The sequence below is a fragment of the Rhinichthys klamathensis genome, unplaced genomic scaffold (genome assembly GCF_029890125.1).
Source record: "Rhinichthys klamathensis goyatoka isolate OS25496 unplaced genomic scaffold, OSU_Roscu_1.1 h1tg000098l_1, whole genome shotgun sequence".
Lineage (NCBI taxonomy): Eukaryota > Metazoa > Chordata > Actinopteri > Cypriniformes > Leuciscidae > Rhinichthys > Rhinichthys klamathensis.
Window position 1 is genome coordinate 5,013,014 of NW_026606637.1, and position 25,016 is coordinate 5,038,029.

The 25,016-nt window shown below is 38.7% G+C and overlaps 1 protein-coding gene across 6 annotated transcripts in view; it reads left to right on the forward strand.

Moving 5' to 3' along the window:
* Positions 1-25,016, forward strand: part of slc4a10a (solute carrier family 4 member 10a) — a 63,316-nt gene that overhangs the window by 17,542 nt on the left and 20,758 nt on the right. For 5 of the 6 annotated variants that reach the window (XM_056252781.1, XM_056252782.1, XM_056252786.1 and 2 more), the window contains 5 exons: positions 10,593-10,674; positions 20,342-20,485; positions 20,575-20,713; positions 21,728-21,888; positions 23,361-23,549. In XM_056252781.1, the coding sequence (XP_056108756.1) occupies positions 10,593-10,674; positions 20,342-20,485; positions 20,575-20,713; positions 21,728-21,888; positions 23,361-23,549 (715 nt within the window). Of the gene's footprint in view, positions 1-10,592; positions 10,675-20,341; positions 20,486-20,574; positions 20,714-21,727; positions 21,889-23,360; positions 23,550-23,647; positions 23,936-25,016 lie in introns of all 6 variants that reach the window. The other variant, XM_056252787.1, reaches the window with a different exon arrangement.

Consider the following 25,016-nt stretch of genomic DNA (forward strand, 5'->3'; position numbering starts at 1 on the left):
CCACAGTTTCACATTGTTCTTTCTCTTCCCGTCCTTTTCATCTTTCTCTGTTTTCTGTGAGGGAAAGGAATTATATCTGGTTGTCGGATGGGGTTTGTTCTGATCCAGCTCCCTCAAACGGAAGGGATGAGCTTTAGAAGGAGCAGATGTAAGCAAATGTGTGTGAGCATTTATTCTGAGGGCATACATAGCATATATGGACCGGAAGAGGAGGACGACAAGGTCAGAGGAAGAAAACATTGTATCTGACAGTAGAAAATATTTAGGTCGATGATGGATGAAGCTGCAAATTTGCGTTTTAATTATGCTGATGAGGCACGGGCTGTTTGTGTGAGCGTCATGCTAGTGCACGCCACTTTCGGCTTTCTAGAAGGATGCTGATGCTGATCCTTCCATTGCCATGGTAACCAGAGCCATCTGTAGGGATCAGTCCCGCTGCTCTCGACCAATTGAATGGCTCAGATACCATTCATCCCCCCTCAGTCTCTTCAGCCGTCCCAGTAATCCCCTCTCTCAACGCTCACGGTTGTTACTGCATGATCACGCGGTTTTGAAGGCTCACATGCAGGGAAATCTCTTGGACAGACGAACAGAGTTGGTGAATAACGTGACCCATGGCAGGTGACACGTTGTTCTGTTTCAGCTGTTAAAAGGGTCTGGCGTCATGATCTGGCACTGAGCTGAAAAGTGATCTTTTATGGAGATGACTATCCAGTCAATGCAGTTTATCATTTAATAAAGTTCCACAGGCAGAAGTGGGTCACAAGGTACCATGACCCAGAAAACTACAGAGCTGAAGAAGATTAACAGAAAGTGATAGCATTCCGGTGTGCAAAGGCCTGTTTACGGCAAATCTGGTGGGACTAAGAGACACAAAATTGTAAAATGACCTTCTTGAACCAAATGTTTTCGCACCAAAGTAATTCGTACCGTATCTAATTTTGAAAAAAGACTGGATACCTGAGTGAATGGACGATGTTAGATATACTCTACATTACCGATTTTTCGATTCTTGTCGAAAATGTATTGAAATTGGTCAATATCTTTATTTATTTGTATTATTGAAATACTATTATAGTTTTTATTTATATTTTGAATTATATTTTATTATTATATTTTCTGTTGTTTTAGTGATTTTGGTGTTTGTGATTTTTTTTTAAATATTTCTAAATAATTTTAATTGATTTTTAATTCAGTTTTAGTTTTATTTCATTTAGTTTAGATTTATTAGTTATTTTCAACATTTTTGTTTAGTTTAAGGCAAGGCAAGTTCATTTATATGGCACATTTCATACACAATGGTAATTCAAAGTGCTTTACATAGAAGAAATTAAAATAATAAAAGGATTTATTTCGTTGAACTGTTATGTGTTTATGATGTACTTTAGAGAGAATATTGCCTGAAGGACCCTCCAGGCCCTCAGTTGCAGTTCAGCTACAGTTGACTGGATGTCCCTCCTCAGAGGTGACTCTGTCTGCTCCGATTTTAGGAGTGAGAATCATTAGTCCAGTAGTATCTGATCTTGTTTCATCTCTTGCAGACCCTTCTAGAGTTGCATTGTGTTGACTTCATTGTGTTATACAGTACAAATCTCAGCACAATTCTCAGCTTGTTGTATTTTGTTGACTACTCTTCGCATTAAAGGGTTAGGTAGGTCACCCAAAAATGAAAATTCTGTCAGTAATTATACTCACCCTCATGTTGTTCCAACCCCGTAAGACATTTGTTCATCTTCGGAACACAAATTAAGATATTTTTTATGAAATCTGAGAGCTGTCTCACTCCTTCATAGGCTGCTGTAATTGCATCTGCCAGCCCAGAAAAGTTAGTAAAGACATTTTTAAAATAGTCCAAGTGACTACAGTGGCTCAACCTTAAGTTTATCAAGCGACGAGAATACTTTTTGTGCGCAAAAAACAACAAAAATAACGACTATGAATTTTCTTCCGTGTGGGCCTCTGATGTGAGTTCACGAGAGCGCCACGACGCATGCGCGAGAACTGAGAAGATGACGCTTGCGATCATTTGATGGGAAAGTGTGAAAGGTAAGCCATTCATTTTGCGGCATTGGTAAGGCACTTTTACGTTTTCTAGTTGGTTTCTCATGATTCGGACATCCAGGAAATGCACACTTTAGAACCATTTTAAACACTACATTGAGACCCATCTGCGTCATCTTCTCTTTCTCGCGCATGTGTCGTGGCGCTCTCGTGAACTCACGTCAGAAGCCCACACGGAAGTAAATGAATAGTTGAATAAAGTCGTTATTTTTGGGGGTTTTTGTGCACAAAAAGTATTCTCATTGCTTGATAAACTTAAGGTTGAGCCACTGTAGTCACTTGGACTATTTTAACGATGTCTTTACTAACTTTTCTGGGCCGGCAGATGCAATTACGAGTGAGACAGGTCTCAGATTTCATCAAAAATATCTTAATTTGTGTTTCCGAAGATGAACTGAAGTTTTACGGGGTTGGAACAACATGAGGGGGAGTCATTTTCATTTTTGGGTGAACTAACCCTTTAAGTCTCCTTGATAACCATGAGCGTAAACCAATCCGGCATCAATCTCTTAAAGCCTCAAAGTCGCACATTACAGCTCACTTGCTCCGGATGGAGCAGAAAAGCAGCATCCATCACGCTCACCATAAATGACCCTTTTATCTGCTATTAACCGTTTCCATATGGCTGTTATGATCTAATGCTGGGTCTGATATCATAAAAAAACATGCAACATTTGATGACAGATTATAGGCTACATCCTCGAATCCTCATAATGCCTCTTTGTCTCAGCTCTATTCGAGGCTTGCGTTATTAGCAGAAGGAGTTGACCGAAGTCTCCTTAGATGCAGAGAGAAGACTTTGAGAATGTAATCATGTCAGATGTTAGTGCAAATTCAGACTGTAATTCTTACCGGATGGTACAAAAGAGCCTTTCAGAGCAGAAAATCTTCCTATTCAGTCTAATGTCTAATGAGATCCATTGCTATTCAGGAATGCTGTGTGAATATACATGTACATGCACTTCTGCAGAGTTAATGGATGCTGTTTAGAGAATACGCACAGTTCTGGCACTGGAATTTCCTGTAAGATGTCCAAACTGTCGGGACACTACAAACTAAAGGAGTAAATATATAGGAGCTTAATGCATTCACAACAACATGTGTCTTTTATTTATGTTGCTTTGTTTAGTTCAGCATTGTTTGAACAGAGAGGCAAATGTAGGTAGTATGTATCTCGGCACCCACATTCAAAGTGTCCCGTCTCCATCTTTTTCTGCCTTCTTCCCTCGCTCCTCTTATGCTTTTAACAGTGGCCTTCTTTGTCAACGTTAAATGGGGCATGAGGACAGTAAGAGGGTGACACTGAAAGGATGAAGTGCTGGAGATACTCTCCGGCTGCTGGAGTAAGATAGGCAGCCGTTATCTTCGAGTTCTGGGAGATGCTGGACAGCAAAGAATCCAGCTTGGATTCTTTGAACCTATATGGGTTTTTTTAAGGAAGATGTTTGTATCTTGTAGGGTGGCTTTTGGTTGATATAATTATACAGTAAGTGATATAATACAATTTGTTTTATTCTGAAAACAGAAATTTGGTGGGCAGGGTTATTCTTTCCCAGTAATCTGTTCGATCATCTTTTAATGTTTTAAAGGCACAATATGTACGATTTTTGGATTAAAATATCCCAAAACCACTTGAACAATGTTATTTTGTTGACTTATGTACTTACATTATCTCAAATGTTTACAACAATGTTTAAATCCAGAGAAATCAGTTATTTTAACCAGTGTAGCAGCCCATGCCACTGCGTCACCTGTCAATAACGTCACATCCGTGTTACCCTCGATTTACCCCATATTTTTATTTGTCAAATAGTGTGACCTGTATGAATAGTAATTTAGCACTTGCGGCTATTTCATTGGAATAATATAATATAACATGGAGGCTGATGTTAAACGTAACTTTAATCATAAAATAAGCATAAACAACAACATGAAAGGAGCAGCAGCGCCTGACTGCGAAGTGCAATAAAAACAGTAGTGTAAAATGACCCAGGCTCTTGGCCCTAGGTGCTTCCTAACACAGTAACATTAATAAAACGTTAATACATTTTTTTTTTTTTATTAATAAAAGTCCTGTCAGATTGGAGGTGAAGACGACAACTCCCATGATTCCACGCTCATTCACTGCGTGATTTATTTCATTCTAATGAAATAGCCGCAAGTGCTAAATCACTAGTCACAGGTCACTTATTTGTCACATAAAAAATGTGGAGCCAGGGTCCGAAATTAACTTTTTGGCTCACCTGCCACAGGGACTGGTAGATGAAAAAATCCACCAGCCAAGCATATTTTTTACCGGCCAAAATAATAAACAGCCTTTTTGTGTCACATATACATTAATTTATATATAGGTATATTTAAACATTTTTGTCATTATATTTCTGGTCTATTATTTTTCATTTTTACTTTTATTTACACACATATTACACAATTTACACACATTAAAATAATATTTTTGTGGTGGTGCCTGTGAAAACAGTTCTGTACAAATGAAATGTATTAATTGTATATTTAATAAAATATATGCCAGGGCTCCAGACTAACTTTTCCACTGGTTGCACTGGTGCTACCAACTTTCTCAGTTGGTCGCACCAGCATATGATTTGGTCGCACCTTTTTTTTTTTTTTTTGCTACATGCCATGGGATTAATCAATGCATGCTGATGAAGGTTTTAATGGACCAAGGCTAGCAAAGGCTTTCTGGGTTGCAGCAGAAATACCTGTAATATATTAATTATCATTGCCAAATTTCAGGATTTTCATGGATTTTGGACAGTAATTTTAATCTGTAATTTTAAGCATTTTACATTTGAATTATATACAATCTATCTATTTACATTTGAATCATATTCTATCTATCTATCTATCTATCTATCTATCTATCTATCTATCTATCTATCTATCTATCTATCTATCTATCTATCTATCTATCTATTATCATCTTTCTATCTTTTAAAAATCATTAAACATTCAAATGTATGCATTACATTTTAAAAGATTAGAGTATTATAATAAACTGATACAGAATTTTCGTTATCAAAGTTTATAGTTGTAACTAAAAGCAGAAATCTCACTCCTTACCTTCTGCATTTTATAATAATTTCCTTTTCCTCTGTCGAGCGATCATGAGAGTAATCGCTCGACAGAGGAAAATATAACCGCTGAAAAGACGTAGGACTAGGAGGAAGGGGCTCTGTGTTTCGTGAGATTGTGAATTCGTAATTGGCGCGTTTCACCATCAGTGTGCAATGCGCGTGACGTCTACGTTCGTCAATAAATAAACTGCACGTGTCTTGCGGAAGAACATTGTAGCCGGAACTTCTCTCCGTTAATATCTATGGCGAGTCACGCAGGCACTGGGCTACTCCGCAGCCGAGTCGACCCCGGGATAAAATAGTCCGAATATAAACACTTATTATAGGCGTACCGTAGTGATTCAGAATAAGTCAAAAACACGGTTTGGAAAATGGATTCATGATGTAGCCTACTCGTTCATTTTGAACATAAGTTACGGACTGCAGCAGCTGATACAACGGCGTTCTGTTGCTCAAGCGTCCACTCGCACAAATGCGACCACAACATTTTAACTCTCACATTCTCAAAAAATGATCGCATATGCGACCAATTTGGTCGCAGTCTGGAACCCTGTATGCAATAATAATATATTATTATTATTTCAACAATTTTTTTTTTAGTTTTACTCTGCCTATTTTTCTACTCCATTTACTCTTGACTGATCCGATCAGTAGCTGAAGGACTGGAAATATCAGTTGTTTTAACCATTCATTAAAATGAATCGTTTCAAAGGAGTCATTAATTCGCGAATCGGACGCGTCATTATCGGATGTGTTCGTGTTGTGTGATTATTGGGATTATTCCGGCAGCAAGGACATCCATCCCTCAAGATTTGTGTCAACACAGAAAACATTTAATCACTGGATAGGTTTTTTCGTTTATTTAAAGTGTGGTTTATGTCAGCTGAATGTGCGGAACGCTTTTCAGAGAAGATAAGGTATTTTGGCTCAATTCACACCCAGCGGTAATAAAAAAAATAAATAAAAATCTGTATACTCCACATGAAACTATGGTCTTCCGACCTTTTACCATCGTGTCGATTTATTTTGATTAATATGTGCCAGGGAGAGAGAGCAAGACAGCGCTTAGGAGACGGTGAAGCCTTGTTTATACTTTCGCCTGGCTCCGAAGAGAAAGAGTGCGCGCGTGCGACCGGGGCTCTCTCTCTCTCGCTCTCTCTCTCTCTGCTCGTTTTTCAGTTGCGCCCTGTCACACGCGCAGCAGTTCAATTCCCATCCCTACTGGCAAACACAACAAATCCGAGCCCTCATGAAAGATATTTTATAACATTACAAAATGCAATTGTAATAAACATTTTATTACATTACTATTTTGGTATGAACATTCACCCCCCAGTGTGGCGGATAGCCTTTTGAGATTTACTCGCCAAACGGAAAAGCATTTGGCGCTTGGCGGGTGTTAATTTCGGACCCTGTGTGGAGCGTTGTTTTACTTGGTAAAAACAATATAATAGCTTTGTTATTGTTTTGAATAAGCGACCTCTAGAGGCGAAACTTACATACTGTGCCTTTAATTCATACTGTGCCTTCAAGTCTTTAGCTTTATATAGTCAACAATGAAAAACAAAAGAAAATTAAACAAGCAACTAATTTCCAGGAGAAACATGATATTCAGTGAAACTAAAATGTAGAACTTGATATTATCTGTTGGGAATTGATTGGATTATAAAAAGTGGGCATTACATACCATAATAGAGTCAGGTGTTTCTAGGAGAGGGGTTGAAGATTAATAGTGATCTGTGTTGGCAGTCTAAATGTTTAGATTGTATAGACAATTTTTTTTTAATAGTCAGAGTAACATGGATTGATGAATTGTGCACAAACAGATCTTCAAAATCATGTATTAAAAGCTAAAATATGGTAAATATTGATTGCATGTTGATTTCATGTTGGCTTAAGCAACGTTCATGTCTTTAAGCCTGTGCAAATGCTATGTTTGTTTGTGTTTCTGGAAGACACGGAGTAAAATCTGTTTTTAAGTATAAAATGAGGTCAAGGCGGATTTATTTAAATATTTAATGGAAAAACTGCAGTGGGATTCATCACTGTTATAGTGAATCTTTTTAACATCCCATTGAACTGCACTTTATTATCTCACACAGTTACATTCAGTACTTTCCAAATTATTCTGATCCTTTGTGATTTTGCTATGGCTAATTTAACATGTTGAATTAATTATAAAAACTTTATATACAAAAAGGAACCGTGCTCCCTGAACTGTACATGAAATATTGCATTGTTTGATTAATTGCAATCAATTTAATTAATCTCTTAATATTATAAAATTAATTTGATTAAAATCGAAATCAATCGACAGCCCTAGTTTTTACATAACAATAGAAAAAGCTCTAAATTGCTCTGCTCTACATGAAACCGGCATATGAGAGTGACCCCAATCCCTCCCCCACCCCATGTGTATGTAAATTTGTGTCCACATGTGCGAATCTGCTTCATCATTATTCAACCCGAGCAGCCGCGGTCATGTGACTCTGTACCCGGCAAGCTGCTGAGGCTGAGAGGGACCGAATGAGAGAAGGACATAAAATGGATTACAAAGAAGTGTGAAAGATTAGGGATGACAGAGCGATAGCAAGCCAGGAAGGACAGGACGAGGGGGATCTCAGATAATCTCAGATATAATGTCACACCTCAGCTGCACACAGGAAGATGCTTATTAATATAAAGAGGATCAGTCCTGCGGGACACACTGTTAGCTTTCATTAGTGAGGTCTGAACACACAAGGGGGCGCGATCATGTGTGTGTGTGTGTGTTTGCACAGGTGTTATCTCGATCAAAACAATGTCAACATTTTTTTCCCCTCCATTTCTATTAGAGTAACCCCTCGTTATGTGCCGTTCTAATGACGTGTTCGACAGACGTGCTAATGAGTTATCCAAACATCTGTGTGCACGTGTGTCCTTCATATCTCCTCCAAGAACAAGATGGAGAGATTAGGGCTCATTTTGATGACATCACAGGCAGACTGAATGGAGCTTCCCATGAGTCTGCTGGGCTGAGTTGCCATGGTAATCTATATAGTTCATCCTGGATTCCCATTTATGGTTTCCTTGCAGGCATGAGTGCTCCGCCACCACCTCAGACCACACACACACACACACACACACACACACACACACACACACACACACACACACACGCACGCATCACAGCTCAAGAAAATGACTCACCATGGCAGTGATGCTCTGTGATTGTTTCTTTTATTAGGCAAGCATCACTGTTACTGATGCTGTGCTTTAACTTTTAAGCATCTTATCTTTTGCTTTGAATTTTGGTGCATACCTGAGTCATACTGTATATAAACTCACTAAAACCCACTAAGGAAACCTAAGCAACCTTATACGTCCTGGCATCCACTGGATGTAATAAATGTAATCTAGTTGGAGTTAATCAATCAGTACAACCTTTATGTAATTAAGAAATTAAGAGTGCTGACAGACATGATGGGCAACAGTCGGGCTCTGGAAGTAAAAACTCTATTCAGAGAAATTGATTTTGAACCATAACTTTTAAACCTTTAAAGGCAGACCTACTGTGAGCTATGAAGTTGTTAATCCTTAGTATTTGCCTCTGTTGAAGCCGTCAGCCCGAATTATTTAAGTTTAATTTTTTTTGTAAATAATCGTATGTAAAAGCGGAATTCCTGGTGAAAAACTACATTACCCATGATGCTGTCCAGAAAATTACACCAATCGGTGAATCGGAAAAAGCAACATTTGTTGCTTCAAATCAAAGTTTGTAATGCTATGATTCACCTCATAGCTGATTGGCTTGGTTCATGGCTTATAACTCTTTAACGAAGACTTTTTGAAAATCCCTATGGGAAAAAAGAATGGAAAAAATACATCCGAACCAACGCCGCTGAAAAAGGTGGCAGGAACTGTTGAACTCTAGGGTTAATATGAAACCTTAATGATTCCTTGTTTCCACATATATCCACTGTTGTTGTCAAACCAACCAAACTTGCAGCATATGCTGATCTCTCCCATGATCCCCATTGGCTCTCTCACATGGACTCCCATATGTTTGTTGGGATTTTCCAGCACACAATATAATCTTCTCCCATGTGGTCCGTGTCTCATCCGGCCTGAGTTCTCCTTGTCTTTTGTGCTGTGAACAATCTGGTCTTTCTCTTCTTATGGCCCTTAATGTCGTCCATCCATGCCATCGTTCTTTCTGCACTCATGTACAAGCGGATCATCTTGCAGTCATCTGTCCCTTTAAAATGAATTGCTTTGGTTCTGTTGTGGGCCGTAGCCAGATGTTACTCTAAAGACATGCAACTGATTATGTGTGAGCGGTTATTTACCCTGCTAAAGAGAATGAGTGAGTACTCCATCTATTCTGGACTGTGGGTGATTTGGATTCTGAGCCACAGGCTAGTGAGACTTTGGCTTCACAGGGGACCAAAACAATGTCATTTATGTTCTGGGGACAACTAGCGGCAGGCCACATTAGTCGTCATGGAAACTGTCTGCCAAGGTTAGGCTCAGGCAGACGGCTGCTTATTTTGGGATGTCATCCATTGGTGGTGTGAGAGGGAACGAGGGTCTGTCTGTTATGGCCTCAGTGTGGCATTTATTAGGAGTAAATGATGAAACATTGATCATTAAGTGTATATTTTGCCCTGGAGACATGAATGGACCGGTGTCGTAAGTATGTGGCGTCAGTAAAACAAAGACAATCAGGGGAAAGGATTCTGACTGGTCCTGTTTGAAAGAAAATAGATTTGTGAAGAATGAGAATGAAAACACTTCAATGAGCTTGCGGTGTCCAGCAATTGCTTTTTAAAAAAAAAAAATCATTTGTGACTCATAGAGTCCAAACCTCCCACCTATGTGCATTTGTTAAAAGTGCATTTGTTAAAAACAAGTCAAGTATGGCTGCAATGACTAACCAATGAATCTGATAATAACATTAACGTATAGTATGTATACCTGTACACACCTTTTCAAAAGTTTGGGGTCATTAAGAAATTAATTATTTTGTTCAGTAAGGATGCTTGAATGGATCCAAAGGGGTACAGTAAAACTTTTAAAGTTTTACAAAATATTTCTATTTCAAATAAATTTCTATTAATCAAAGAATCCTAACAAAATATATTTTGCTTAACTGCTTAAGCTCAACTGTTTTCAACATTAATAATAACGAAAAATGTTTCTTGAGCAGCAAATCATCATATCATGTTTGTTTTTTTTACTGTATTTTTGATTAAATTAATGCTTTGGTGAGCATAAGAAACTTCTTTTAAAAACATAAAATCTTACAGACTTTTGAATGGAATTGTGTATGTGTTTATATATGTAAAGTTTGTTCTGTTTGTTTTTCTGCTGAGTTATTTGTCAGTGGTCATCTATAAGAGAACATGAATTTTGTATGTGTGACTGTGTGTTTAATCATTGTGCTTTGTTTTGCAGCGAAACGATGAGGAAGCTGTGCTGGACAGGGGTGGAACTCGCTCCATGCTCAACACGAATTTTGAGAAAGAGGAGCTGGAAGGTAATTGAAGCTTTAACACACACTCCAAACCTATGAGTCAAACACACTGCCTGATGAATTATTATTATAAAAAATAAAATTAAATGATGCTTAAAACATTAATTTAAGTTAGTTAAATCAGCACAATATGTTCAGAATAGTCCATTTTTAGCTTTTTGTGCAATTGTTGCATGTTGTGACTCACACCTTATAGCAGTAGAACCTTTCACTCACAGCTAAAATTACAACAAATGATTTCTTATGTATGTGTAGTCTAAAGGCCTCTGGTGAATAAAATGGGTAAATTCCCTAATATTACCCCAGTATTATTTATCAAAGCAGCATAAAGTTGATTCTGGACATTAATAGTTCAAGAAGAGCAAGTTTTGTGCACAATGCTGCGTAACTGATTACATGTAATCTGGATTACGTAATCAGATTCCAAAAATTAAGTACTAGTAATTATATTACATTTTAAAATATTCGTAATCAGACTACAGTTACTTTTTTATTGATTACATGTTATTCTCACAATTATTCATAATTCATTGATTTTCCCTACAGTACCTGTACTACTTATTTTTTATCTTTTAAATTTTACTTTCTAAAAAAAGACTACCGTTTATGTACGTTCAGAAGGTCTGTGGAATTGCACACACAGATCCGCCACTAGTCATGTGCCGATCATTGAAAACCGAGACCCATGCACACAGCATTTGATTTCAACATTGCATATCTAATCAGCTCCTGACGAACACATTATTTATTGTTTGAATTATCACTCAGTGAGTCATTTAAACATGTTTTACTGTCTTTGGAAGGCTTTTGTCTTTCAAATACATTAAAATGTACAAATTCACATAATTTCATTTACATGCAATGCAGGAATTCCCCAACTTTTTTGTCAGCTGAACCTCTTTGACTTAATATATTTACTTGAAGCATCCCCTGAGATTTTAAGTTTATAAGTTTGGTCAATATCAGGGCTGTGCTCAGAATATCGATACAACGATATATCGTCATGAACTCTTGGCGATACGCGTATCGATACAGCAGCTGCCGTTTTGATACTTTTGTGCTTTTGAATGTAGCCAATTCAGGGCTCCAATTTCGGCGCGGGATTGCGCATAATTTGAATAATTCCCGCAGTTTATAATGCGGGAAATTCCCGGAAACATTGATTCACTTTAGCATGTAGGTTGTAGTATTAGTAAATGAATCCACACAGATTATAAAATCAAATCAGTCATTTTAAAACTTTCTGTGAGACGCAATTTCACAAACAGCGTGAGTTCAATGCAGTGCTGCGTCTCTCTCTCTCTTGTCTCGGGCAAGCGTCCAGCGCTGCAGCCGGTGAAACTACACGCTCACGGTTAGGAGTCGGGACATGACGGAATATTCACTTGCATAATCGGGCCATCGTGACTAAAGTTTACCATTTGCACGTCTTTAAGTCTTACCAGTTTAAACGTTCAAACGATTTTAAACTATTCAGTACTTGCGCGCTCTCTGAGAGTTGGTTTTCTCTGCGTGCATACATAGAGAGTAAAGCCGCCTCACATACACTACAGCTCGCGAGAAAATGATGTCATGAACCAATTTCGTTCTTGGTAAGTATCCTCTAAACACAGTTGGTTATGTCTTAAATAAGCATAAAGGTTTTTAACAGAAACGGCAATTCCCCGGTTGTATGATGAAGTTAAGCGAGATATTCTGCTGTCACTCTCTTAACCCTGAGCATGTCAATCAATTGTTGTTTCTGCATAAAAATTTGAAAATGTAATCATTTAAAATGATTTCAACGTAGAAGAAATGACTTTGTTTGGTGCACATTCCAACACTTAAGACATGTTAAATACTGGTGTTTAAAATAGTTTGAGAAAACTAAGTTAAATTTCAGTTGTTACCGTTTTTGCTTTTATGGAATGTTTTAAGTTTTGTTTAGTCATTGAGCAGTGTAGACATGCTTCAGTGTCACTATAATTGTCATTTCAGTTATTGAGGCAGACTTTAAAAGCAGAAGGAAGAGCCATTCTTAGCTTTTTTATTCATTTAACTCATTGTTTTTCAGTTATCACAACTGTTATAACACTGGTTATTCAATAAACAGATATTACTGTTACTAAACTCAGCTCAAAAGAAATTTAAATTCCAAATTGATCCATATCATGATACATATCGTATCGTGGCTTTAGTATCGTGATACGTATCGTATCGTGACATTGTTGGTGATACACAGCCCTAGTCAATATAAAAAATTAAAGTCAATAATAATGATTATAATAATAATTTAAAAAATAACTAAAATTAAATTCACGGTTCTCTGATGTCATTTAACGGTAACATAACATGCAGGTCAACAAATATATATTTTTAAATATTTTAAGTGTTTTATTTTGATTTTAATTTATTTTAATTTAACATTTTTAATTACTTGATGATTTAATTACTTAATAGCTTTTCATTCAACAAATTTAGATATTTTTTCTCTTTGTATTTTTTTAATTCAATATGGTACAAGATTATCCTATTCAAATCAATGTGATTAAGGAGTTAGGTCAAAAGTAATCTAAAAGTAATCAGAAAATGGTAGTCCGATTATATTGCCTTAAACGTGTAATGTAATGGATTACATTACTAACTACAATTTTTGTCATATACTTTGGAATCAGTAACCGACTACAATTTATTTGTAAGTAATCTACACAGCACTGGTTGTGCACCAAAGTCACTTTAAACATTTAGACATTTAGCAGGCATTAAACTCATAGATACCAAGATTCAAGCTCAAAAACCCATTGTAGAATGCTGCCCTCATTTTCAGAGAACAGAGAAGTAGAGAGGAAATGAATCCAGTGTTTGACATTAGCTGCTCTCAGTCCTGAGGAAATATTCCATTTAGAGAAACATTTCATTCCAGCTCCTTCACACACACACACACACACACACACACACGCACACGCACACACACACACACACACACACACACACACACACACACACACACACTCGGAGCCAAATAGTGTCTGTTGCCTGAAGAATGTTTCATCCTCATCCTTACTTAACCCTTGTGAAGACCCCGTAATTTCAGAGAAAGGGTGTGTGAATAGTATGTGTCTGTGTAATTTTTTTTATTTTTATATTTAATTATAATGTTACCAACAACTTTGTTTCCCTTTAAAGGTCAGTTTTTGTCATTTCTGTCAATTAATTAATTATTCTTCTCTTCAAATTATTTTATTCCTCTGACCTAATCAAAACCAATTAGACAGTATTGAAGCTTTGCCCATCTGTTTTACCATAAATGATGCATGCACATTTCATAAAGGAGACTGGTATCCATTCTAGTAACATTGTTTCTGTTTGTAGTCAGTTTGCCCCAGAAACTATATAAAGACTATATATATTTTTTAAGTATATTAGTTCTTCAAATAGCCTTGGGGTCTCTCAGGCCCAATAGAGAACCTGAGGTTTTTGGATTTTAGTGGGTTAAAATTTGTTAAAGGGACCCATCATGTAATTCCAAACTTGTAAGTCTTTCTGGTTTCACTTTATTTTGATGTTCCTTTTAACACATTCTGTTGACTATAAGTAACGTTACACCTACATGTCTACTAACTGAGTATTAGTAGACTGGTAGAGTTTAGGGTTAGAATAAGTTGACATGTAGTTGCAAAGTTACTTATAGTCAGTAGAATGTCTGTTGGAGGATCATCATAATAAAGAGATATTAAAGGCACACTATGCAAGAATTGTACCTTAATATAACAGCTTCAAAGTAATTTCGGTGGTAAACAAACTCATAGTATGACGAATCATCCTGGTAGTAAAGCTTGGGGGGGACGCCGCTGTAAAAACCAAAAACCAGCAATGCAAGTTTGAGAGGAGCGCCCCCGACAAATCTCGCGAGAATCACGACATGCTTTACGGCAACGACGTCACACACATCAACAACAACATATGAAGCACGAAGACACTTGCGCGCATTTCAGACGTGATACTCGGCGATGGTAAAAGCAAAGAAAACGCGGTCGGAAGAGACTAGGAAAAGGAAAAGAGAATCTGACCGCGTGAGGAACCGGACAAGAGTCCCACTCAGTCGGGCTTTCACTATTTGGCGCGAGCTAAAAAGCAGCACTGGATGCAACAGCGATGCTGACCTGGCGATCTTGTTGATCTTTAAATTCTGTGTCGTTAAAAAATTTCAATCTGGTTTTAGATCACGTCACAGTACTGAGTCTGCACTGCTCAGAGTACATAATGACATTGCCTTGTCTGTGGATGCCGGGAATTCTGCTGTTTTAGTGCTTCTGGACCTCACAGCGGCATTTGATACGGTTGACCATGCAGTCCTCTCTCGCCTTGAGCATTGTGTAGGCATTCGAGGTTTGGCTCTTCAAGGGTATGGAAGACTGTAGAAGACTGGACATTTAACAAATAGGAGCTTCTCTGTTATGATTGGTGAATGCTCCTCGTCAGCTGCTCCTCTTTCTTGTGGGGTACCCCAGGGTTCAATTCTTGGCCCAATCTTGTTTTCTTTATATATGTTGCCGTTGGGGAGTATTATAGGAAAGCACAACCTGTCCTTTCACTGTTATGCTGATGATTTGCAGATTTATTTGCCTTTAAAACCGAATGATAGTGTCGCACTAGACTCCCTACTTAGTTGTATTAATGATATTAAGTTGTGGTTGTCACAAAATCTTCTTAAATTAAACAAAGCAAAAACTGAGTGTATCATCTTCGGAAACCCAAACGGTTCAGCGGTGAGTTTGGGGGCTCTGGCTCCATACCTTAAGGCTGCTGTCAGAAATTTTGGAGGTTACTTTTGATTGCAACATGAAATTTGACAAGCAAATCAACAATGTTGTCAAAATGATTTTTTTCCAGCTTCGTCTTCTAGCTAAAGTTAAGCCTTTTCTTAACAGGCATGATCTAGAAAAGGTGATTCATGCTTTTATTATTTTGAGGTTGGATTGATTATTGTAATGCTCTTTATGTTGGTTTAAATCAAAGCTCCATTTCACGACTTCAACTTATGCAAAATGCTGCTGCTCGGTTTTCAACAAATACATCTAGGCGTGCACATATCACTCCTGTCCTCTATACTTTACATTGGCTTCCAGTGCAGTTTAGAATAGATTTTAAGATTTTGTTGTTCGTTTTTAAGGCCCTGGCTAAATGGCCTGGCCCCGGAGTACTTAACTGAGATTTTAACCCTGCATGAGCACAGCCGGTCGTTACGGTCTTCAAACCAATTGGTTTTAGAAGTCCCAAGGTCAAAGTATAAGCGATGGGGTGATCAGGCGTTTGCAGTTGCTGCCCCAAGACTCTGGAACAAGTTACCCCCTGATATTCGTACAATTGCTGATGAAACTATTTTTAGGTCTAAACTTAAAACCCACCTGTTTAGAATGGCTTTTAATACGCAGTAGTGGTGTGACAATTTCCTTTTTCTTGTTTCTTTTCAACTTTTCTTTTCTTTTTTGATTTTACTGTTTTTATTGTATGTTATGTTGTTTTATTTATTTTATGATGTGAAGCACTTTGGATACCTGACGGTTGTTTTAAAGCGCTATAGAACTACATGTTGATTGATTGATTGATTGATTGTTGATGGACTAGTAAGTCTATGTTGTTGCGCTTGCTTGTATTATGTCATTTTTTTACGATGCTGTTCATTCATCATTGAACATTCATTGTTGATAATTAGACCAGTCCAGTAATTTCCACATATGTCTAGCTAGCTATTTACGACAGTGCAAGTATTCCACAGCGACTATAGGGGTCGCTGTTAAACAAAACACAATTTCTACATAGTGTGCCTTTAAGTAGACAGTGTACTAATACTCTAATGAGAGTTAGTTGACATCTAGTTACAAAGTTACTTATAGTCAACAGAATGTTCAAAAGTTCTTTTGTGGAACACAAAGGAAGATGTTTTTTTGGTCCATACAATGAAGCCGATGGGCTCCAATGTTGTTTAATTCCCAACGTTCTTCAAAATCTTTTATTTGTGTTCTGCAAAAGAAATAAATGCATAAGACAAACTAACCTATTAATTTAACACCCAAACATCCTATTAGGGTCTTTTTAACTGCTCTGTGTTGTAGTGTTTAGATATTGTTTAGAGGATGTTTCACTGATTTAAGAGAAAGTGACTCAGCTTTATATGAACTACCACATGGCCACACACATACCTTAAGACTGCAGGGGGAAGATATCAGTGAAGGTAATGAGATAAAAGCACACATGCGTGTGTTTGTGTTGGCCCTGGAGGTCTTCATCACTTATTTAGATGCTAAATTGCAGATGAAACTAAAGCTCATTAGAGTGTGTATCTCTGAAGAGTGAGATGCAGGTTATATTAAAAACTGATGAGGTGATTCAGAAGACACAGTCAGCATGGGCCATCAGCCGTTTCTATATGCAGATCTGCTTTTGGTCTCCATCTGTCTGCTTCACACACACTTAAGTCGTGACGTAAAGGTCTGATTTGTGGCTCCTGCTTCTCTGTGTCAGTGCCCAGGGCTGGAATCACACACATACACATGTGCTCTCTCCCCACAGAGGAACACTGTCAGGCTTCATCTCTGTTGAGAGAGACACTGTGAGCTGGAGGGACGGGGCTGCTGAGGGAGAGCGAGGGATTTAATGCTATAGTTTAATCTGAGACCGTAAACAAGAACAGAAACACAAAGTACAGAATCACTGAATCTGATTATATGACTAAAGAGATTGAATCTTACACAACAGTCTTCTACATCTGTTAAACACTTCTAAGATGAACAAATAAATGAACTGTTCATCTTAAAGCTGCAGTCCGTAGTTTTTCCTCTTTTTCACCATCTCTGTTAGAAATCTGCAATTGCAGTTAGTCTCGCAATATTCAAGTTTACGTGGGTTGTGCCTCGGCACGGCACAACGCAGATGAATCCAATGTTTTGAGGAGAATGTGCGGCTGTCAGTCACTGCGCCGGTGTGGATCATCTGAACAAGTGGCCTACGTAACATCCACTTTTGGTCTGACCAACTAAGAGGAAAAAAGGATTGCAGTAAATCGAGCTGATTAAATCTAACGATCGCTTATCATATCACGTCAAACCGCGTGTGTGTGTGTGTGTGTGTGTGTGTGTGTGTGTGTGTGTGCGTGTTCGCCTGTTCGGGAAGTCGCAGTGACAGAAACAGTGACATTCCAGTTTAAGTTTCAAGGGAGTAAAGTCTGTTTATGCCATTAAGAAAATGAAATTCTGTCAAATCAATTTTGTTTTAAAGAAATGTTCATTTAAAAACAGCACTCATTCATCAGTGTATAATGTTACCATTAGAGATGCGTGCATCAACCGTCGCCGAGTCTGCTGTTGAGGGTGACGATCATCATTTATAGTTACGCGTAACAACACGGGTGAAGATACTTAAATCAGAGAAAATTATTGGGGCGGGTGGATGATTTGTATATGGCTGCGGATTCGGGTGACGTGAGTTCATCAGCTTACTTTAAAGCAGTCAGACTCTGCCAGGCGGGGTGGACGTGGTTTATCAAGTTAGTGGTATTACCTCCTGCATATTCTATTTGTGCGTGACATGAGCATGCACAGTGCATGTCTTCTCCAGGTCGTGCTTACCAGGTTGTTCATAAAAGCCGAAATGTGGCCAGATGTAGGCTTTTAAAGTAGTTGGAGCATTTTTAATTACTCGCACTCGCGTCTCGCCTCCCTCTGCCATTGTATGCTACCGCGACAAAGCAAATACGAGACAAATGACGTCAGAACAGCGTCAGTACATTATAATCGGTTATGGTCTATTACTGAACCGATACCGAATTGTCCTCATCTGCATCGTGATGCATCGTAGAAACGATTAATTGCGACACCCCTATTTAATTATATCAAGTGCTGTGAGAAAAGGCTATAAATCTCCACCTCCAACATCCTCACACACAACATAGCCTACTAGCCGAGACTCCTTCTTTATGTGTACAGATGTGACGTAATGACGCAAAGACATGCTCGAATCTCCTGCGGAAATCCACCAGTACCACTAGAATTAAAAACGTTATTACAAGCTTACCGTTTTGAATCGAGCTAAGGCAAGCAGATAGTTTTGAACACTGGCTGGTTATGTACTTGCTCAAAAAATTTGGGGGATTATTTTTAACCCAAAAAGGTACAGACTGCAACTTTAAAGTAACAGTTCAACAGTAACAGCTCCAAAATTGAATGGTTAGTTTTTATAGTGTTATTGTATTAAAGCCAAAGTAAATTGTATGAACAACATATAATGACATATCCCCCCCCCCCACCAGTGGTGTAGTCTAGTTTTTTGTAGTGAGTATACTGTGATATAACCCCCCCCCCCCCACACACACACACACACTGTGCAATAGTAATATATTTCTGTTATATTTCCTCTCTAAAAGTTATACAAAACTTTTATTTTGACAGGTTGTAATGAAGACTTTAAGGTTTGTGAGTGTGTATATGATACGAATGAATGACGATAGTTTTATCAAATGAAATGGTAAAATTCTTGTGAAGTGACTCTCATAAAAGCTCTGCGATGAAGTTCGAATGTGTGCATGTCCTCCTCATAGACGCTGAAAACACCACGAGTGTCACGCACGCTTCAGTGTGTAGTAGAGCACACATTGAGCGCTCATTCACAGAGACACGCAGAACATGCTGTTTATTTCAATAGCAGTCTTTTTGAGCTTTAATATTCATAGACACTAGTACATATCGAGATTTGATTCATTGTACATCCCTACTTTTGATTTATTAATTCAAAAATGGGCAAATTGCGTGACGTTCCGCTTTACAGTAGGGTAAGTTACATTTGTGACTGGATTCCGCGATTCGATCCATGTCGCTGCGCAAACACAGATGTCAAGGCGGGGTGAATTTGTGAATGAAAGTTCTGTCACAAAACGATGTTGTTACGAATCCTCACGCTTTTTTAAGTGTGTGTACGGAGATCCTTGACCTTTCCTAGTGGGTATACGGTAATCCTTGACATTTTCTAGTGGCTATACGGCGTATACCTGCGTATCACGTATACTACACCACTGCCCCCCCCCCACACACACAAATATATCCACAATATTTTGCAATATGGAAGTTAGTTATTTTCTATGAATGTGCTAGACTTACAATTCATTAGCCACTATAGGTAAATAAGAAGAATAACAAAGTGCAGTAAAACCATTTGCGCTACAAACCAGTGTCCCCGATATACTTAAACGAAATCGTCATTTCGAACAAAATCAGGTCAAAATGAAGTTCGTTTCAGGAGTTCAAAACAGCTTGCCAAAGCGAACTTTCTGGAAAAGTTGGTAAACACCTTCAAACTACCATTGGTCCAAGGTGATTATGTAATAGGTAGGTGAGCTCTGGGGCTCCGCTCTCTTTGACATGGAAATCTTCTCCGGTTCATTTCCTATATTGAGTCCGTCGAGAAAACACGGTTTGATATCGCCTGTGTTTCTTACGTCACAAACTACCCTGTAACCAATCACGTCAACGTATGGGAGGCCTTTAGCATATCATTAACTATGCTGCGAAGCTGGGGAGTCCAGTGATTTGACCAGTTTATTTTTCAATTTGGGTGAATGATTCCTTTGATTTTTTATAGTAGTTATTTTATTAAGGTCGTTTTGTGATAACTGCATTCTTCTGTTTGTCCCTGACAGGCCACCGTACCCTCTACATTGGGGTGCATGTACCTTTGGGTCGGAGATCACACAGACGACATCGTCACCATGGACATCGTCACAGGAAGAGGTCACGGGAAAGAGACTCTGGAACCGAAGATGGCAGAGAATCACCTTCATACAGTAAGACTGATACTCTTGAAGGATAAATGAAAACTTGATTATGTCAAAAAAGACAGAAATAAGATACAAAAACTCTTGTTTCTCTCTAGCGGACACACCATCACAGCGTGTACAGTTTCTGCTGGGAATGGAGGATGATGAGGAACACATTCCTCATGCTCTTTTCACCGAGCTGGACGAGATCTGCCTGAAAGAGGGAGAGGATGCGGAATGGAAAGAGACGGCTAGGTACGAATCCACACAAATTCAACAAGGTGCTGAAACATTCTTCTGGGATTTTGGTCCATATTGATATGATAGCAACATACAGTTGCTGGAGATTTGTCAGCTGGAAATCCATGAGGGGAATCTCCCATTCCACCACATCCCAAAGGTGCTCTATTGGACTGAGATGTGGTGACTGTGGAGGTTGAGTATAGTGAACTCATTGTCATGACCAAAAAAACAGTTTGAGAGGCTTTGTTACTTGGAGCGTTATCCTGCTGGATGTAGCCATCAGAAAATGGGTACACTGTGGTCATAAAGGGTTGAAAATGGTCAGCAGCAATACTCAGGTAGGCTGTGGCGTTTAAACGATGCTCAATTAGTGCTAAGGAGTCCAAAGTGTGGCAAGAAAATATCCCTCTCACCATTACACCACCAGCAGCCTGAACCGTTGATACAAAGCAGGATGGATCCATGCTTTCATGTTGTTTACACCAAATGCTGACCCTACCATCTAAATGTCGCAGCAGAAATCGAGACTCATCAGACTAGGCAATGTAATTCCAGTCTTCTATTGTCTAATTTTGGTCAGCCTGTGCGAATTGTAGTCTCAGTTTCTTGTTCTTAGGTGACAGGAGGGATCATCTGCGTCTGTAGCCCATCTGCTTCAAGGTTTAGAGATGCTCCTCTGCAGACCTCGGTTGTGATTTGAATTTCTGTTGTCTTTCTTTCAGCTTTGCTTCTAATTTCAGAAATCCAAAGTATAGGTCACAGAGGGTTTGATGACCTGCCAGAAACAAACAGTGGAGTTCAATTAAAAGTGTTTTAAATCAAGAGCAAACCTACTTAAGAGCAATATTTGTGGTTTGGAATAAGAGATTCGGAGAGGATTAGGCATGTATCCATTACAGCTAATGCAATACCAGTTTGTGGTACTGCAGCTAAATGAGAAAACTAATTGAATTGTCATACTCATTCTCTCTTTTTTTTCTCCCACTCTTCCTATTCTTCTCTCTCATTTCCTTTATTTGTCTGTAGATGGCTGAAGTTTGAGGAGGATGTGGAGGATGGAGGGGAGAGGTGGAGTAAGCCATACGTGGCTACTCTTTCCCTTCATAGCCTGTTTGAGCTGCGGAGCTGCATCCTAAATGGCATCGTCATGCTGGACATGAGGGCCAACTCACTGGAGGAGATTGCAGGTACAGAGTCTGAAAACATTGCCCAAACCTGATCTTCTAAAGGCCTTCCTCACGGATCTAAAGCAATCAGCATTTTAATTATTAGGATTAGCTGTTTTCTGATTTCAGTTTGCAATACAGGGCCATTTAACATTTAGTGTCCCACTTAACATACTGCACATCCTAAATTATATTCAATATTAGATTAGTGCATCCCAAATGATAGTACATTGAAAATATTGTGCTACAGTTGCTTGTTGATATACTTCTTAGGGTGGATTTTCGAGATCATATGTCTTTCAGCTAATATGCTAATGCGTGCCACACTTATTGGCACCCCTTCATTTAATAATTTGTGCGACCTCCCTTTGTCAAGATAAGGTTGATGAACATATGGCAAAAGATCTGAGACCATTCCTCCTGAGACCTCTGAATCTCCAGATCCTTGATTCAAAGATCCATGCTTGTGGACTTTTTTCTTTAGCTCATCCCACAGGTTTTTTTATGGGTCAGGGGACTGCTGTGTCCATGGTAAAACCTTCATTCTGTGGTCAATGAGCAATTCTGTTCTTTATTTTGGGTTGTGCTTTTGATCATTGTCATGCTGGAAGATCAAACCACGGCCCAGTTTACAACATTAAAGATCCACCACCATACTTCCCAGTGGGGATGAGGTGTTTTTCTACATGGATATGTTTCTGTCAATGCCAAAGCCAAAAAGCTTTATTTTGGTCTTATCTGACCATAAAACCCAGTCTCACTGAAAGTTCTAGTAACGCCTGGCAAACTGTAGGTGTATGCAATTGCTGTCTGATGTCACCAAAGGATTTTTTTTTATCGCAACATTCCCAAACAAGTTGTGAAAATATTGGTGAGGTCTGATCATAGTTTTGGAGACTTTCTGACCCCAAGGCCCAACTAGCATCTGCAGTTCTCCAACTTCGATCCTCACAGTTTGTTTTGCGAATCAAAGATCCTCCTCAGTGCGTGTGGGGCCAATGTAGACACACATCCTCTTACAGGTAGATTGTTACAATCTCCAGTTGATTTAAACTTCTTAATTATTGCCCAGATAGTGGAAATGAGTATTCAAACAATTAAACTATTATCTTATAGTCATTTCATGATTTGTACTGGTCATCAACAACCTTTTGTCACACATCATTACTGTATTCTCAGGTCTTTCCCATATGGATGACAATTGGAATTTGGCCTGTGTGTCACTTCATATTTAGAGCCCAATGAAATAGCAAGACTTATCACTTAAGTGTCCCCAATCACTAAGGTGAACTTAGAAACATACCATCTGAATGAGTATGCACTTCAGTTTCAGGTCTTTCCCTAACCCTCCCCATTACATGGCTTGGGACTCACACACATCTCCTTGCTAAAGTGTTAATAAAAAAAATAAAAAAATTCTTACTAACCACAACATTTCAAATGGTCATGTAAATTCTATAGAAATGGCTTTATTTATTTTCTTTTTTTTAAAGATATGGTTTTGGACCAGCACGAGACGTCAGGTTTATTGGGAGAGGAGGTGAGGAAGAAGGTCCGAAATGCTCTCCTTAAACAGCACCACCATCAGAACCAGAAGAAACTGGCTAACCGGATTCCCATCGTACGCTCTTTCGCAGATATCGGCAGAAAGCAGTCCGAACCACACTCCATGGATAAGAATGGTACTGCTCCACACGCTCCAGCAGATGCATTGTTCTACATTTGCCATGCATGTGTCTTATCATTCTTTTTTAATGGTGTGTCTGTCTGTGTTTCCCAGTTATCTTCATGACCAATTCGCTCCCCAGTCCCCACTCCTCTCTCTGGTCTAGGTTCAGTCGAAGTGTGAGAAACAGACAGGTGCTCTTATGTAAAGCCTGGTCCATTAGATATCCCAAGTGTGTGTCAGCTCCCCAGAAACCCCACACATGCTCTTCTACCCGCCCTGCCCCAGACAACCCCCTCATTCGACCCAAAAAATCCTTCATCCCCTTCAGCAAACGATTAAGCCTGCCTTCCGGCTACCATGTCATCCCCACCATCGACCCTGAAGAAGAGCCACTATCAGGCAATATGATCATAGATATGCTTGTACTCTCAAGGTGCAGTCACATTAGTGAAATTTCAGCAAAATTTTGCGACCAGAACCAGTCCATTGTCAATAGTGCGGTGATGTATAAAGCACCGCTCACACAGAAATCACATTCAAACCAAGCATCTTTCCACGCAGTGAATTTGTTTGACCAACTTGAACCCAAAGCGAAATCCGCATGCAGAAATCGCCCTCCTGCCCTTTTGCCTCATGCGAAATTTCTGATCATGTGGATTCCTATTGAAATAACTGGATTTGGCTTGCAGATATTGTGAAAAAGAGAAAATGTGACCACACCTTAACACATAGATATGGAATATATAGATACCGTAATCAGGTGAACCCATTCCCATGTCAGTTCATTTGCATGTTTATGGGTGGATCTTGGCCTTTCCAATGTGGTGGATATGCAAATGTATCATGGTAATTAGCAATAGTTGATAGGGTACAAAGTTATTAAGGGTGTGTTCATACTTGTAGTTCAGTTCTCTTGGTTCTTTTGGTCCGAACCCCCAAAAAAGGAGGCAGGCTACATTTACAGTAGTCCTAGTTCGCTTTGCATTCAAAAGTGAATAACATTCATTTTTATAACGTCTGCTGTCCATAACAATGCTGTGTGCTGAGCTAAAGCGCTCGTTGTTAGTGCGTACAATTTCTTTTTATTTTTACTCCTCATTCTCTATTAATCAAACTTGTTTAATAATCTGGAAACTGGAGTCAAAAAGGCTGAGAACCACTGTACTATACTTCATTTGTGTTCCTTTGAAATAAACGTATAAGTTTGGAACAACATGAGGGCGAGTTGAAGTTAAGATTAGTCTTTATTTTTGTTTGTATCATTTTAAGAGTATAAAAAACAAAGAAAACTGTGCTGTGTAATGAAAATGAAAGTATGAAAAGTTAGGAAATGAAAGTATGTTTGAAGAGAGATGAAGAGTTGTGTGAGGGGAATTCGACACAGACCATTACACAGGAGAGATGCATTACGCTTTAGAAAACAAATGTATACACTCTCAAACACACACACAAGTGCAGGAATGAACTGGGACTAAAACAG